Consider the following 12,703-nt stretch of genomic DNA (forward strand, 5'->3'; position numbering starts at 1 on the left):
ATTAGATCTTGTATACGAATTAGTGTGATGTTTGAATAATTTCCTTGTGTGACCTCTTGTTACAGTAGAAGTGGATGGGGTAAATAAATGATTTTCTATATCATAACTGCCTTTGAGAATTTGGTACAAATATATCAAATCACCCCTTCGTCTACGGTGTTGTAAAGATGGTATGTTTAGATGTCTTAATCTGTCGTAGTATGATAAATGGTTGATAGATGGAATCATTCTGGTTGCTTTACGCTGCATTCTTTCAAGTTTTTGATTTTCGAAGAGAAACTTTTGACATTTTTAAGGCAGGGGATAGTCAAAACCCCATTTAAGTGGATTTTGATTGTGTATATGTGTGCTGGGTGTAGTAGCCACCCTGCTACTGTCAGTGTAACTGTGATGCTAAATGATTTGAAATGGCCAACACTCCAAAGGCATCGCAAATATCTTAGATTAATCCTACTATTCAAAGTTGTAAATCATCTTCAATTAATACCTGAACAATATTTACCCTCACCCACAAGACTGACATCAACTAGATCAAATCATCTCTGTAAATTTTACCACATTCAAACCTCTTGTGATACCTACAAATTCTACTTCATCCCCAAGACGATACCTGAATGGAACAGTCTCCAAATCAATAACATTAATATCCTATCCCTTGCAGATTTTAAACTTGCATTAACTAATAACTAAATAAAATTTTGTATTAGCGTTTTACCCCTTTAGGGGCTTTGCTAATTAATAAAATGAAATGAAATGAAAGAGAAGCCTAATTGCAATGTAGGTATTCGAGCAAAAATCAAGGTGCGTTCATTGTACATGTATCTCTTTACTATTGAACGGTAGCTGATGCTCTCAATGTTCATAAAAATAGCTTTGAATTCGATATAGGTAACTATTTGATTTGCACGAGCTTCACGTGTGGTCGAATTTAAGATTACACGACAGAGGTGACTTTGGAGCTTTGTAATTCACAGCCAATAAGGACTAAGCCAAATATCTGCATATATTTGGAGAGTATAAGAGTTTCTCTTTCATATCAAGTATAGAAAGACTTGATCAGCTTCAAGCATTACGAGCAGTGCCACTTGACCGATAATGCATACTTTTGTCCGAGAATTGAGAACATTCGGACAGGTCACTTTTGCAGCTCCTGCAGCCAGACGAAGAAAGCTGCAGGTCTGAAATTTAGCATGCAAGAGTTTATGGCCTAGACCTCTCCAAAGGCATAGCAAGAGCAGAAAATTTCTTTGCAGGTTTAAAGAAAAATCGCGTCCGAACCTATGGTGGTCGAACATTGGTGGCTTACTCTATACTTAACGAACTATTATACGGTTCACCAGTGCTTGGAGTACCAGTATGGCGGACGCGTAGACGATATTTTAAGTTTCATAATGTAGATCACGTGTTGAAAATGCTCTATACAGCACTACACTGTTATTTTTATTATTTGTTTACTGTACAGAAACCTCCATATGGAGTATATAGTACAACAGATTAAATTAAGAATAAATTATAGTGATTGTACTTAGCTACAATTAATACATTGTTTAAATGTGTTTAAGGTAGGTGATTCCACAGTACTGCTAGATAGGTTATTCCATAATTTAATTGTAGAGGGGTAATAAGAGTAAAGGTAAGAATCAATTCTTTTTTTTTTTTTTTTTTTTTTTTTCTTCTTCTTGCTCTCTCTTAAAATAAGTACTTAGCTATATAAGTAAGTTTATTATTAAATACACATGTAAGTTTTAAAATTATAGGATAGTTCAACTATATACCAAATGTAAATGTATGTAATAACCTTAGCCAGCTAACTTAATTTGATTGTAATTTTATACATTCAATTGTAATTGTAAGTTGTACGTATACTTTTTCTGGCTGTGGACACCAGTTGCCCACAGACCATTAATGCAGGCCTTGCCTGCATTAAAAAGCAGTTAAAATAAAATAAAAAAAATGGAGTGTGGCTGCAAAAATCGTTGATCGTGACCTCGTGTTTGGCTTGCTGTTGGGATTAAATAGGTTCCATTATCGATGTGAACTTGTCTATGCACCATTTTATACATCATAACTAGCTTCAAATTGTTCCGTCGCTGTTCAAGAGTTGGTAGATTCAGGTGATCTAGTATCTCAGTTACACTATCCCAGGGTGAATAATTGTTTGTAATAAACCTTGCAGCTCTTCGTTGGACCATTTCTAACTTGTAGATGCTACTGTTAGTGTATGGAGACCAGACAGTTGATGCATACTCTAAGAGGGGACGTACCATTGCTAGATAACACAGCTTCTTAGTTTGTTGAGTGCAAGAGCTAATATTACGTCGCAAAAAGGCATTGGCTGAGTTTGCTTTACAGGTAACATGTTGGATATGGTTTGTCCATTTCAGGTGTTCATCTATTGTTACTCCCAGGTAAGTGGCACTGGTAGATCTACAAATTTGATGTTGTTTCAGAAAATATGTTGAGTTAGTCGTTGTTAAAACAGGGGAGTAACAGTAACTATAAGGAGTAAAACATTTTACTCTGAAAGGGGACTCTGAGTTCGGATTACTAGGAGAGTAACAGTAACCCACTAAGGGTAAAGAGAAATCCAAGTAAGTGAAGGCACCAAACTGAAGAGTTCCCATTACCAGCTAGCTAGTAGTTAAGGTGAACTCGGTGAGCCAGTATGAAGTCCGTAGCTGAATGTGCCACATGCAAGTTATACTGGCTGTCTCACTATGGTATTTTCTACATTAACTAGCCAATTCAATTCTAGCCACTCAATGTAAAAAGGAAAGTAATTATTTAGGCTTTCTTTTCAATGGCAGCCATTTACTCATGTTTTATTTTACAGACTACAACCAAGACATAGTGAAGGAAACAGACAGTACGAAAGCAGGAGGACGAATTGTTACTCAAGTGTCAAGAATATTTTTAAATACACATGTATAATTATTAAATACCTTTTCTACTACAAGCGCATTATTTAGAGTGAAGAGTATTACCATAGAAACGGCTTCTTTAACAACAGAGCCGTGTTGAGTAGTTGAATGCGGTTTGCTTCTCTGAGGAATTGTAGTGCTTAAAAGGTGATACTAAAGTATTTACTTGTTCGTGAATAATTACTGGACGTTCACTATCTCGTTCATTGTTTCTTCAGATACGTTTGAGCCCATATCTGAGTCGTCTCGCCGGTGTGACACGCCGGGTCACCAGGCTCCAACGGAAGTCACCACTGCTCGTGAGGGTTTAGGCGCCTTATCTTGACACGGCAGAAATAGTTCAACACTCAGGGAAAGAAAATAAAATTCAGCGGACTTAGTCGTATCACTGTCATGACTAGTACGTACAGTATTCAGCGCATCCAAGCTCACCGCTAGCTACTAGTATTCAGTGTGTAAGAAGTTGAAGACTTGAGGGAGGAGAGGAAAGCCACCTAGCCTAAACATGGAGTACACATCATGTCCGTATGCTTTCGGTTGACGTTAGCAGCTGGACACAATGATATTGTCCGGCAAGGTCAGTAGCCTGTATCATTGTCAGTGTCTTTACATAATTATATGCAGATTCACTAGAATTAACTAGTAAGATGTATCGGCTGCAGTTAGCAAGAATCTCTATGATACAATGTACATTGTGTGTCTTCGACTTCATCAACTTTCCAAGTTATTCTTGACCTGTAAGGAGATAATGTTAATAGTTATGTAAGTACATATTTACTTTTAGCACGGATGTCTCAATGTCACTGAGAACATAGAATTTAAACAACATATAGTAAGTGTGTTAACATACAGTGACTGTGCATCATTATTTGTAAACATAAATTATATTACAGGTGCCACAAGAAATCAATGAACAAATAGACAAACAAAATGATGAACTCCAGGTAGCAAAAATGTGCTGTTTTGCATGATAACAATTGTGCTTATTTTAGTTTACACTACCAATGCTGCTGGTCTGGCAGAATTGTTTTTACAACTTTGTTGGCAACTGTTTGTGACGTACCTTCAGCCATACAGGTAACAAGTATGTGATTGTTGAATATTTCTTTACAATACTGCTATTTATTACAGCTGATAGCATGTCATGTGGCAGGCAGTAACTCCAGTGAAGCGGCAGTGAAGCGGCAGTGAAGCGTTGTTTGCTGATTATGAAGCCTTGCTACTGATCTCTTTTTTCAGTGACTTTCCAATGTTATAAAGCTGGAAATTGTAAACATTTTGTTACAGTTTTGCTGTATGTCTTTAACATCATTTGAGATTTTATATGGAGTTATTTGCAGAATTTCATGGAGTAAAGGAAACGCCTTGCATGCTAATGTGAACTCTCCTAGAGTAACTAAAACTACCTACAATAGATTTTTCAAAGGGTTCCTGTTACTCCTTTGCAGGGTGTTAGTTACTCTCCACAAAAATATAGGGGTGTTAAATCCTCCCTACACTGGGAACTCCCCTAGGGGAGTAACAGTTACTCATTATTAACAGTGTAGACAGCCGGACAAGCAAATAATTTGATGGCCTTTGCTATTTGTACGGGCACGTACGAATAGCCCACGTGCTATTAGTACGGTCACGTACGAATAGCTCACGTGCTATTTGTATGGTCACGTACGAATAGCTATGAAATCACCTTGAGCTATTCGTACGGCGGTCCGTATGAATAGCAAAAAAGCTATTTATACGATGGTACCGCGTACGAATAGCTTACATGCTATTCGTACGATTACGTAACTAAGGTGTAACTACAAATTTCCAAAAAGCTATTTGTTGGCAATGGTCAGCTGCCTCCTTAGTGACAGAGATTGACATACAGTGCATGTTTAGGGGTGGGCCTATACCCTACCAAAGAGTTTGGTATGTGAGATCGAGATAGCTATAGTAATAAAGTAAACAATCACTCCAATAAAGCAGTCACACTATTTTAGAGAAGCAGTATCAAATTATGCAGTGCAGTGTGTTATATTTGGTGGAGGACTGCCACTGTCAGCAGGCTGTGACCACTTTTTTTGCTCCAATCCTGAGTCTGGATCCGCCACTGTCGACAGATTACTAAAGCTCAGCTGACTTATTGAGTTTCCATGCATGATACAGTCAGGGCCGCCCAGAGAAATTAAGGGGCCCAGGGCAAAGAGTTAAAGTGGGGCCCTTCACCCAAGTTGTAAGGTGAAGACCAAAACAAAAAAAAAAAAAAAAAAAAAAAAGGTCACAACTTGCTGGCAATGACAATAACTACCCATCACCAACCATATCTCCTTATCTATAAGCTTGCTACACTGCTCCTCTGAAGAATACTGTGACTGCTCTATTAGAGTATTTAGATCTGACTGCTCTATTAGAGTATATCGATCTTTTAAACAGGTATTCAGGGGGCCCTTCATGGGGCCTCCTGGGGCCCCTTTCAGGCTGGGGCCCGGGGCAAAATGCCCCAGTTTCCCCCCCTGTGGGCGGCCCTGGATACAGTGATACTGCATGCTCACTTGTACTATGTATACATTGTAGCCTCGGTAAGAATATGCATGATTTTTATTATTATAATAATAATCACAAAATCATTATTCAGATAGTTGTACACAAACTAATACAGGAATATCAGTTAACTGCTAGCTAGCTAGAGCTAATGTACAAAAATACAAGCATGTATATTATATTTCATAGCTAGAATAAGATGACCGTGAATTACCTTGTGGTCATATAGTCTGGTGCCGCCCGCCCCTTCGCATAAAGTAAGGGTCTGGTGAAATACAGATACTAAATCATTTCTAGCGCCCAGATTCGGCGCTAGCCAATTAGTGCATGTCAATGACGTTCACACAGAAATCGCCTTGGCAACACAATGCTTTTGTTTGAATTGAAGTGCAATCATCTGACGTAACAAGCATTACGTTCGCTGTCATTCCTTTTGAAATGATTAGGTATTTGTATTTCACCAGACCCTTAATATGCGAAGGGGCGGGTGGCACCAGACTAGTGGTCATAATGGCATGATTAGATCTCTGCCAGAACAAAGATCATTACAGAAATATACACTCCAGTAGTCAATTTGCATTTGCACTTTCCAAGATGGACCTGAAGAATTTATGCTGATCAAGAATTAGCATAAATACAGATACTAAATCAGTGGTCTAGATCAGCGTACTCAAGCAGTACGCTGATCTAGACCAATACCAATACTAAATCAGCGTACTCAAGCAGTGGTCTAACTAAACATTTGTAAGCTACAGATTTTGCAGCTGTGGTAGCTCCCCTTTTTTTTTGGTTGAGTCTCAAGTGATGTCGTCGCGAGTATTTTTGCTGTGTCTTGTCACTGCTATAATATAGTCAAGAATTCTGGTAGATCGCCCTTACTATGTAGATGACTTGGGAAAAACTCGTGTGAACGATGTACTGCTGCTCAGAGCTTTTGGAAGTCGTTTTTTGGTCCACGTGTGGCGTGCGTTATTTGGAGATCAAACTATTTACAAGCAGTAACGGTGCTTTTACTTTTATCTGGAGATGTGCATTGTAATCCTGGACCAGAGATTTATCCCTGTGGATTTTGTTGTGAACCAGTAACTGATATTGAAGAAGCTGTTTGTTGTGACTGCTGTGACAAATGGATTCATGTATATTGCAATCAGGGTTTGTCATCTGCTGAATACAAGAGTATGGTAAATAATCCATGTGATGGTGTTTGGTTTTGTTACAACTGTGCAACTAAGCTTTCTCAAAGTGCTAAGCCACGTGCTAACACTGGATTGTTATCCTGTGTGTGCTTAAATGCCAGAAGTGTTATGTCCAAGAGATTTGATTTCCTAGCATACATTTGTGCACGTGGCTTTGATATTATTGTAGTAACTGAAACTTTCCTAGATGATTCTGTACATGATTCTCATGTTGCACCACCTGGGTACTCAGTGTTTCGTTGCGATCGTAATCGACATGTTGGTGGTGTAATGATATTAGTTCGTGATTGTTTCACCTCTTTCCGTCGTCATGATCTAGAAGCTAATTGTAAACTGTTGTGGATAGAATTGCCAACTAAGGCTTCAACCATATTGCTTGGAGTAGTCTATAGACCTCCTCTATCATCTGTGAGTTATTTAGAAGAGCTTCATACCTCACTATTATGTGCTGTTAAGTATAATGTACCTGTCATTCTTTATGGTGATTTCAACTTGCCAAACATTGATTGTACCACTGTCTTTCCTTCACCTTGCACACCTGATGCAAGCATGTTCTGTGAGATCATATCTGACTGTTTTCTTTCCCAATTGGTTTCATTTAATACCCGTAAAGATCAATTATTAGATTTAGTATTAACTACACATCCAGATCATGTTTCCTTCATCAGTCCTTGTGATAGTTTACCTGATACCGATCATAATGCTATTTCCTTTTCAGTGTCTGCAGTGCTTTCTTCATCATCAAATAACACACGGTTTTTGTACAATTATTGTGATATTGATCTAACCCACTTTAATTCTGTGTTCTTTAGAATTCCTTGGAATGTTATTGATCACGATGGTGACATTGAATTGTCCTGGTCCATGTGGAAAGATCTCTTTCTGTGTGCCATTGACTCAACTATTCCAAAAGTTAAGTGGAAATCCAGAAAACTCAAACACTGGTTTAGTCCATCTACCATAAATCTCATACATAAAAAAGCAAGTTATATAAAGCTATGCATAAGCATCCTACAGCTGCTAACAAATTGAAGTATCGCACCATTAGCAACTTGGTACGTACTATGACAAGATGTGAAACTAAGAAGAGAGCCATTAACCTCTCTAAGTCTTCTCCTACCATCAAGAAGTTCTGGAGTTGGGTCAATTCAGTGAAGCGTCACCGTACAAGTCTACCACCTCTTCATTCAGAAAATACCATTATTACTGACGATTGTGCTAAAGCTGATATGTTTAACAAATATTTTTATTCTGTTTTCACTGATGAGAATACTTCCAATTTAGAGGCATTACAGAGTTACTTAACATTCTTATCCTCTATCATCCAGTCAGTGACTTTTACGTCTGAAGACATCTACTATGAGTTAACCAACCTTGACACCAGTAAAGTATGTGGTCCTGATCATATCACTCCAAAATTACTGAAAATTTCTGCAGAATTTATCAGTGGCCTGTTAAGTCAATTATTTAATCAGTCAATGTCATCAGGAACTCTCCCCAAAGACTGGACAACAGCCAATATCATTCCAATATATAAGAAAGGTGAGCGTTGTCTAGTAAATAACTACAGACCTATCAGCTTGACATCCATCATAGTGAAAGTAATGGAGAAAGTTATTAGCAGACAATTGGTAACTGTTTTAGAGAAGTCAGGGCATATCAATAATAATCAATTTGGATTTCGTGCTAACCGTTCTACTGTTACCCTGCTGTTGTCTGTTATACATGACTGGAGTTCATGTTTAGATCATCGTAGCACCACTCATTGTGTCTTTTTGGACTTCGCTAAAGTTTTTGACTCAGTACCTCATGAGCATCTTATTCTTAAACTTCATTGTTTGGGTGTCACTGGCCAGTTATTGCAGTAGATTCGATCTTTTCTAACTTGCCGATACCAACGAGTGATCATCAATGGTAGCTATTCCAACTGGCTCCCTGTTACATCAGGAGTGCCACAAGGTTCTGTTCTTGGCCCCCTTCTGTTCATATTATACATAGATGATTTGCAGAATGTTGTAAGCCACTCCACTTTAAAACTATTTGCAGATGACGTTGCATTGTATAGAGAAATAAAACATCCTGCTGACTGTTTGTTACTGCAGCAAGATCTTGATAACATCTATTCTTGGACAATCAAGTGGCAGCTATGTCTAAACGCATCTAATTGTTTGGCATTTTTTATTTCAAACAAGAGGAAACTAATCAATTTTATGTATAGCGTCAACAGCATCACCATCTCATGGAATTCTATTGTTAAATATCTTGAAGTTCACATTCAATCTACCTTATCTTGGTCTCATCATTGTAAAGTTGTTTCTACCAAGGCCAGGAGATCACTAAACCATCTGCGTCACAGTTTATGGGGAGCTACCACAGCTGCAAAATCTGTAGCTTACAAATGTTTAGTTAGACCGCTACTTGAGTATGCTTGTCAAGTGTGGAGTTCACATACTGCTTGTGATATATCTGGCCTAGAGTCTGTACAACATCGTGCTGCTAGGTGGGCATGTGGGATCCTATTTCCAGGAAATGGAGTAAGTCATCTGATGATTGTCTTAATTCACTGCGCTGGCCTAGTCTCACTGATTGTCATAACTATCTGTCTGTGTCAACACTGTATGATATCCTCAACAACAGAACATCTCTTAACTTTCATGATTACTATCGCTGTAATACTTCCTGCACCAGAGCCCATGAACTGTCTATTGTACCTTTACTATCTTCTATCAACAGTCACCGTTATTCTTTTTTGTGAATACTGTATTTTTGTGGTACACTGTATCATTTGATACACTCATTATTAAAATTAATCTGTAAATGATTTTCATCGCTCCATTTATCATCTTTTTGTATGTAGTTTTTTAAGTCTCTGTGTGTGTTTTGCTTATTGTAACTATTGTTTCTTTTCTTTGTAGTGTACTTTTGTGTTGTTATTCTTTGTTCTTGTAGTGTTATTTTTGTAATGTATGTGTTAAGGGAAGCACCCTTGTACAGGCTATGACTTTTGGTGCCACCCTGTCATTTTGGAAAATTAGATAAATAATAATAACAATAATTTTAAAAAGGCAACGATTTATTTCAAACATCAGTTGTGTGACATATGCAACTTCAGAATTTGGCATGCGCTTGATTGCTACCCAGTAGTCGTAGTTGGTGTAAGCATTTCCAAAACACAGTATTCAGTTAACATGAAATACAGTCTGGAGGAGTTCTTAAGATTGTGATTGTGCCCTGTAAGTCATGAGATTGGTCACATAAGAGCTGATGAGCAGCATTAACTCTTGCCATACTAGTGTAGCTGGGAGTAAGACATTTAACTCTTGTCATACTAGTCAGTTGTGTGTAGCTGGGAGCGAGACACTCAACTCTTGTCACACATAGCTGGAAGTGAGACACTTAACTCGTCATACATAGCTGGGAGTGAGACACTTAATTCTTGTCATACTAGTTATGTGTAGCTGAGAGACACTTAATGTGATCAATCCATCAAGTACATTGTAGCAGTAGTTGGGACTGTTGCTTATCTTGTAGCCAGGGTGACTGTTCACTGAATTGCTGTAAAGTAGAAAGTTTACAATGATGTCTGTTCATTTTAAGTGGCGACAATGGGTGGCTGCTAATCTAGAAGTCAAGCTAGAAGTGCATGGCTGCCAACTGTACAATCTATTATTTAGACACTAATCTGGTATTACGGCTTATTCCTTCTTCAACTGGCATAGACTTGTTGAACTAAGTTATTAATTAAGGTTGTTTTGTAGTTAAGGTAACTAGTTTTGTAGTTAAAGTACTTAGTTTGGTAGTTAAGCTAGTTAGAATTTTGTATAGCATATTTGTATTTTAGGCAATCCTTATATCAAATTTGGACTATATGGTCCCTTTCTGAGTACTTCTTTGGTGCATGTGTTGCCGACTCTGATTCAAATGGCAGAAAACCCGGCAGATTTGCTTTCTAGAGGTACAACTATTGATGCTTTGATGTCTTCATCACTTTGGAACCATGGTCCCAAGTGGCTTCCTGATCCATCTGAATGGCCATCACCTCAACTGCTACCCATACCACCCCTTGTTCTCGCTGCTGCTGTGGAAACAGAGTTTGTACCATTTAAACCCACACTGCCAGACACTGGTCTACACTGTGTTATTTCAATCAAACGCTACAGCACTCTGCGTAAGTTACTAGCTGTTACAGCGTATGTTCTTCGCTTTACAGATAATTTGAGAGCACCAGTAGACCAGAGACGTATTGGACCCATCAGTGCAGAGGAGTATGCGACAGCAAGGTTAAGATGGCTCAAGGACACTCAACAGTCTGTGTATGACAAGGAGATTGACAATCTGCAACAGTTGACCAGACGGTCCAAAACACCAAGATTGCTACTTGTTCGACAACTACGACTCCTTATTGATGCTAAGAGATTTCTACGTTGTGGTGGTCGCATTCATAATGCTCCGTTGAGTGATCTGACGAAATTTCCTTACCTTCTACCAGCAAAGCACCCCTTTTCTAGACTCATTATCTGGGATATTCATAGAGACCTCTACCATTCTGGTACCAACGCCACACTGACGGCTCTGCGGCAAACCTATTGGATCCCTGCCGCCAGACAATTAATCAAGTCTGCTCTCCGGACCTGTGTTATATGCCGCCGAGTTTCTGGGAAGCCGTATCCTACACCAGATCCAGCACCACTGCCTTCCATACGAACACAGAATGTTCGCCCATTCACCTATAGCGGAGTAGACTTCTCTGGAGCACTGTATGTGCGACATAGAGGGGAGGAACTTAAGGTCTATTTGTGTTTGTTTACATGCGCCACTTCCCGTGCTCTACATTTAGGGATTGTACAGGACCTAAGTACAGAGACATTTCTCCTAGCATTTCGTAAGTTTGCAGCAAGACGATCGCTCCCCACTATGATGATTTCAGACAATGCTTCGACATACCTCACTGCTGCAGATGAATTAAAGGCACTAATGCAGTCACCAGAAGTAAAGAGAGAGCTGGGTAAGCGAGGAGTTAGCTGGAAATTTATCCCTAAGAAGGCCCCATGGTGGGGCGGTTTCTGGGAACGGATGGTGGGACTTACAAAATCAGCGTTGAAGAAAGTTCTTGGTAGACGGCACATATCACTGACCACTTTAGAGACAGTCATTGTGGAGATTGAGGCAGCACTTAACGACCGACCGCTGACATTTGTTTCTTCAGAGCAAGGGGATATAGAACCACTAACACCCGCACACTTACTGCATGGAAGACGAATAACGTGCCTCCCCCATGAAGTGGTAGAGGAGGATGAGTTCACAGATCCTACCTATGGAGAAGTTTGTGGTAATGCTAAGCTACTTGCAACTATACTGCAGAATTTCCAGAAACGTTGGCGTCATGAGTATTTGACATCCCTAAGGGAAGTTCATAGAGCTACTGGTAGCAACTCCCAAACTGTCAGAACAGGAGATGTAGTACTCATCCATGATGATACACCTCACGCCACTTGGAAGATGGGAATTGTGGAAGATTTGATGACTGGAGGAGATGGCATAGTACGAGCAGTAACACTGCGCACTGCTTCCGGATTGACCAATCGACCTATCACAAAGCTTTACCCCCTGGAACTGACCGTGACAACACAGCCCGAGTTTGAGCAGTCAAAGATCCACCAGACAGAGAAGGTTGATGCTACAACTGCAAAGTCATCAGATCATGCTACACTTGATTGTACTACACCTATGGGGTTATCAACCAGTACCAGACCACAGCGATTAGCTGCACGTAAAGCCACTGTGAAGATGAAGAAGTGGACTAGAACACTAGCTTGCTGCCCCCCGGAGGATGTCGCGACGCCGGAACATTGAACTATGTAGCTAATTAACTCATTAATTTTAGTAATAATACTGTACGTATGATCACGTGCCATTAGAGATTCTATTGTGGGTTGTACATGTGCGCGTGCTCGACTTGAATCCCTCTACCGCTCGCTGATCCTGAGGAGAACCTGACGTTTCTACGTTTAGTCACACATCATTTTTGGTGCTGTGACCCACAGGTACGCTGAACGCTATAAC

The 12,703-nt window shown here is 39.4% G+C and overlaps 1 protein-coding gene across 1 annotated transcript; it reads left to right on the forward strand.

Moving 5' to 3' along the window:
* Nucleotides 1-10,561: 10,561 nt before the first annotated feature.
* On the forward strand, nucleotides 10,562-12,493 carry LOC136243408 (uncharacterized). Its single transcript, XM_066034947.1, has one exon. It carries the CDS (start codon nucleotides 10,562-10,564, stop codon nucleotides 12,491-12,493), a length of 1,932 nt encoding a protein of 643 aa, XP_065891019.1.
* Nucleotides 12,494-12,703: the final 210 nt, after the last annotated feature.

This window comes from Dysidea avara, chromosome 1 (genome assembly GCF_963678975.1).
Source record: "Dysidea avara chromosome 1, odDysAvar1.4, whole genome shotgun sequence".
NCBI lineage: Eukaryota > Metazoa > Porifera > Demospongiae > Dictyoceratida > Dysideidae > Dysidea > Dysidea avara.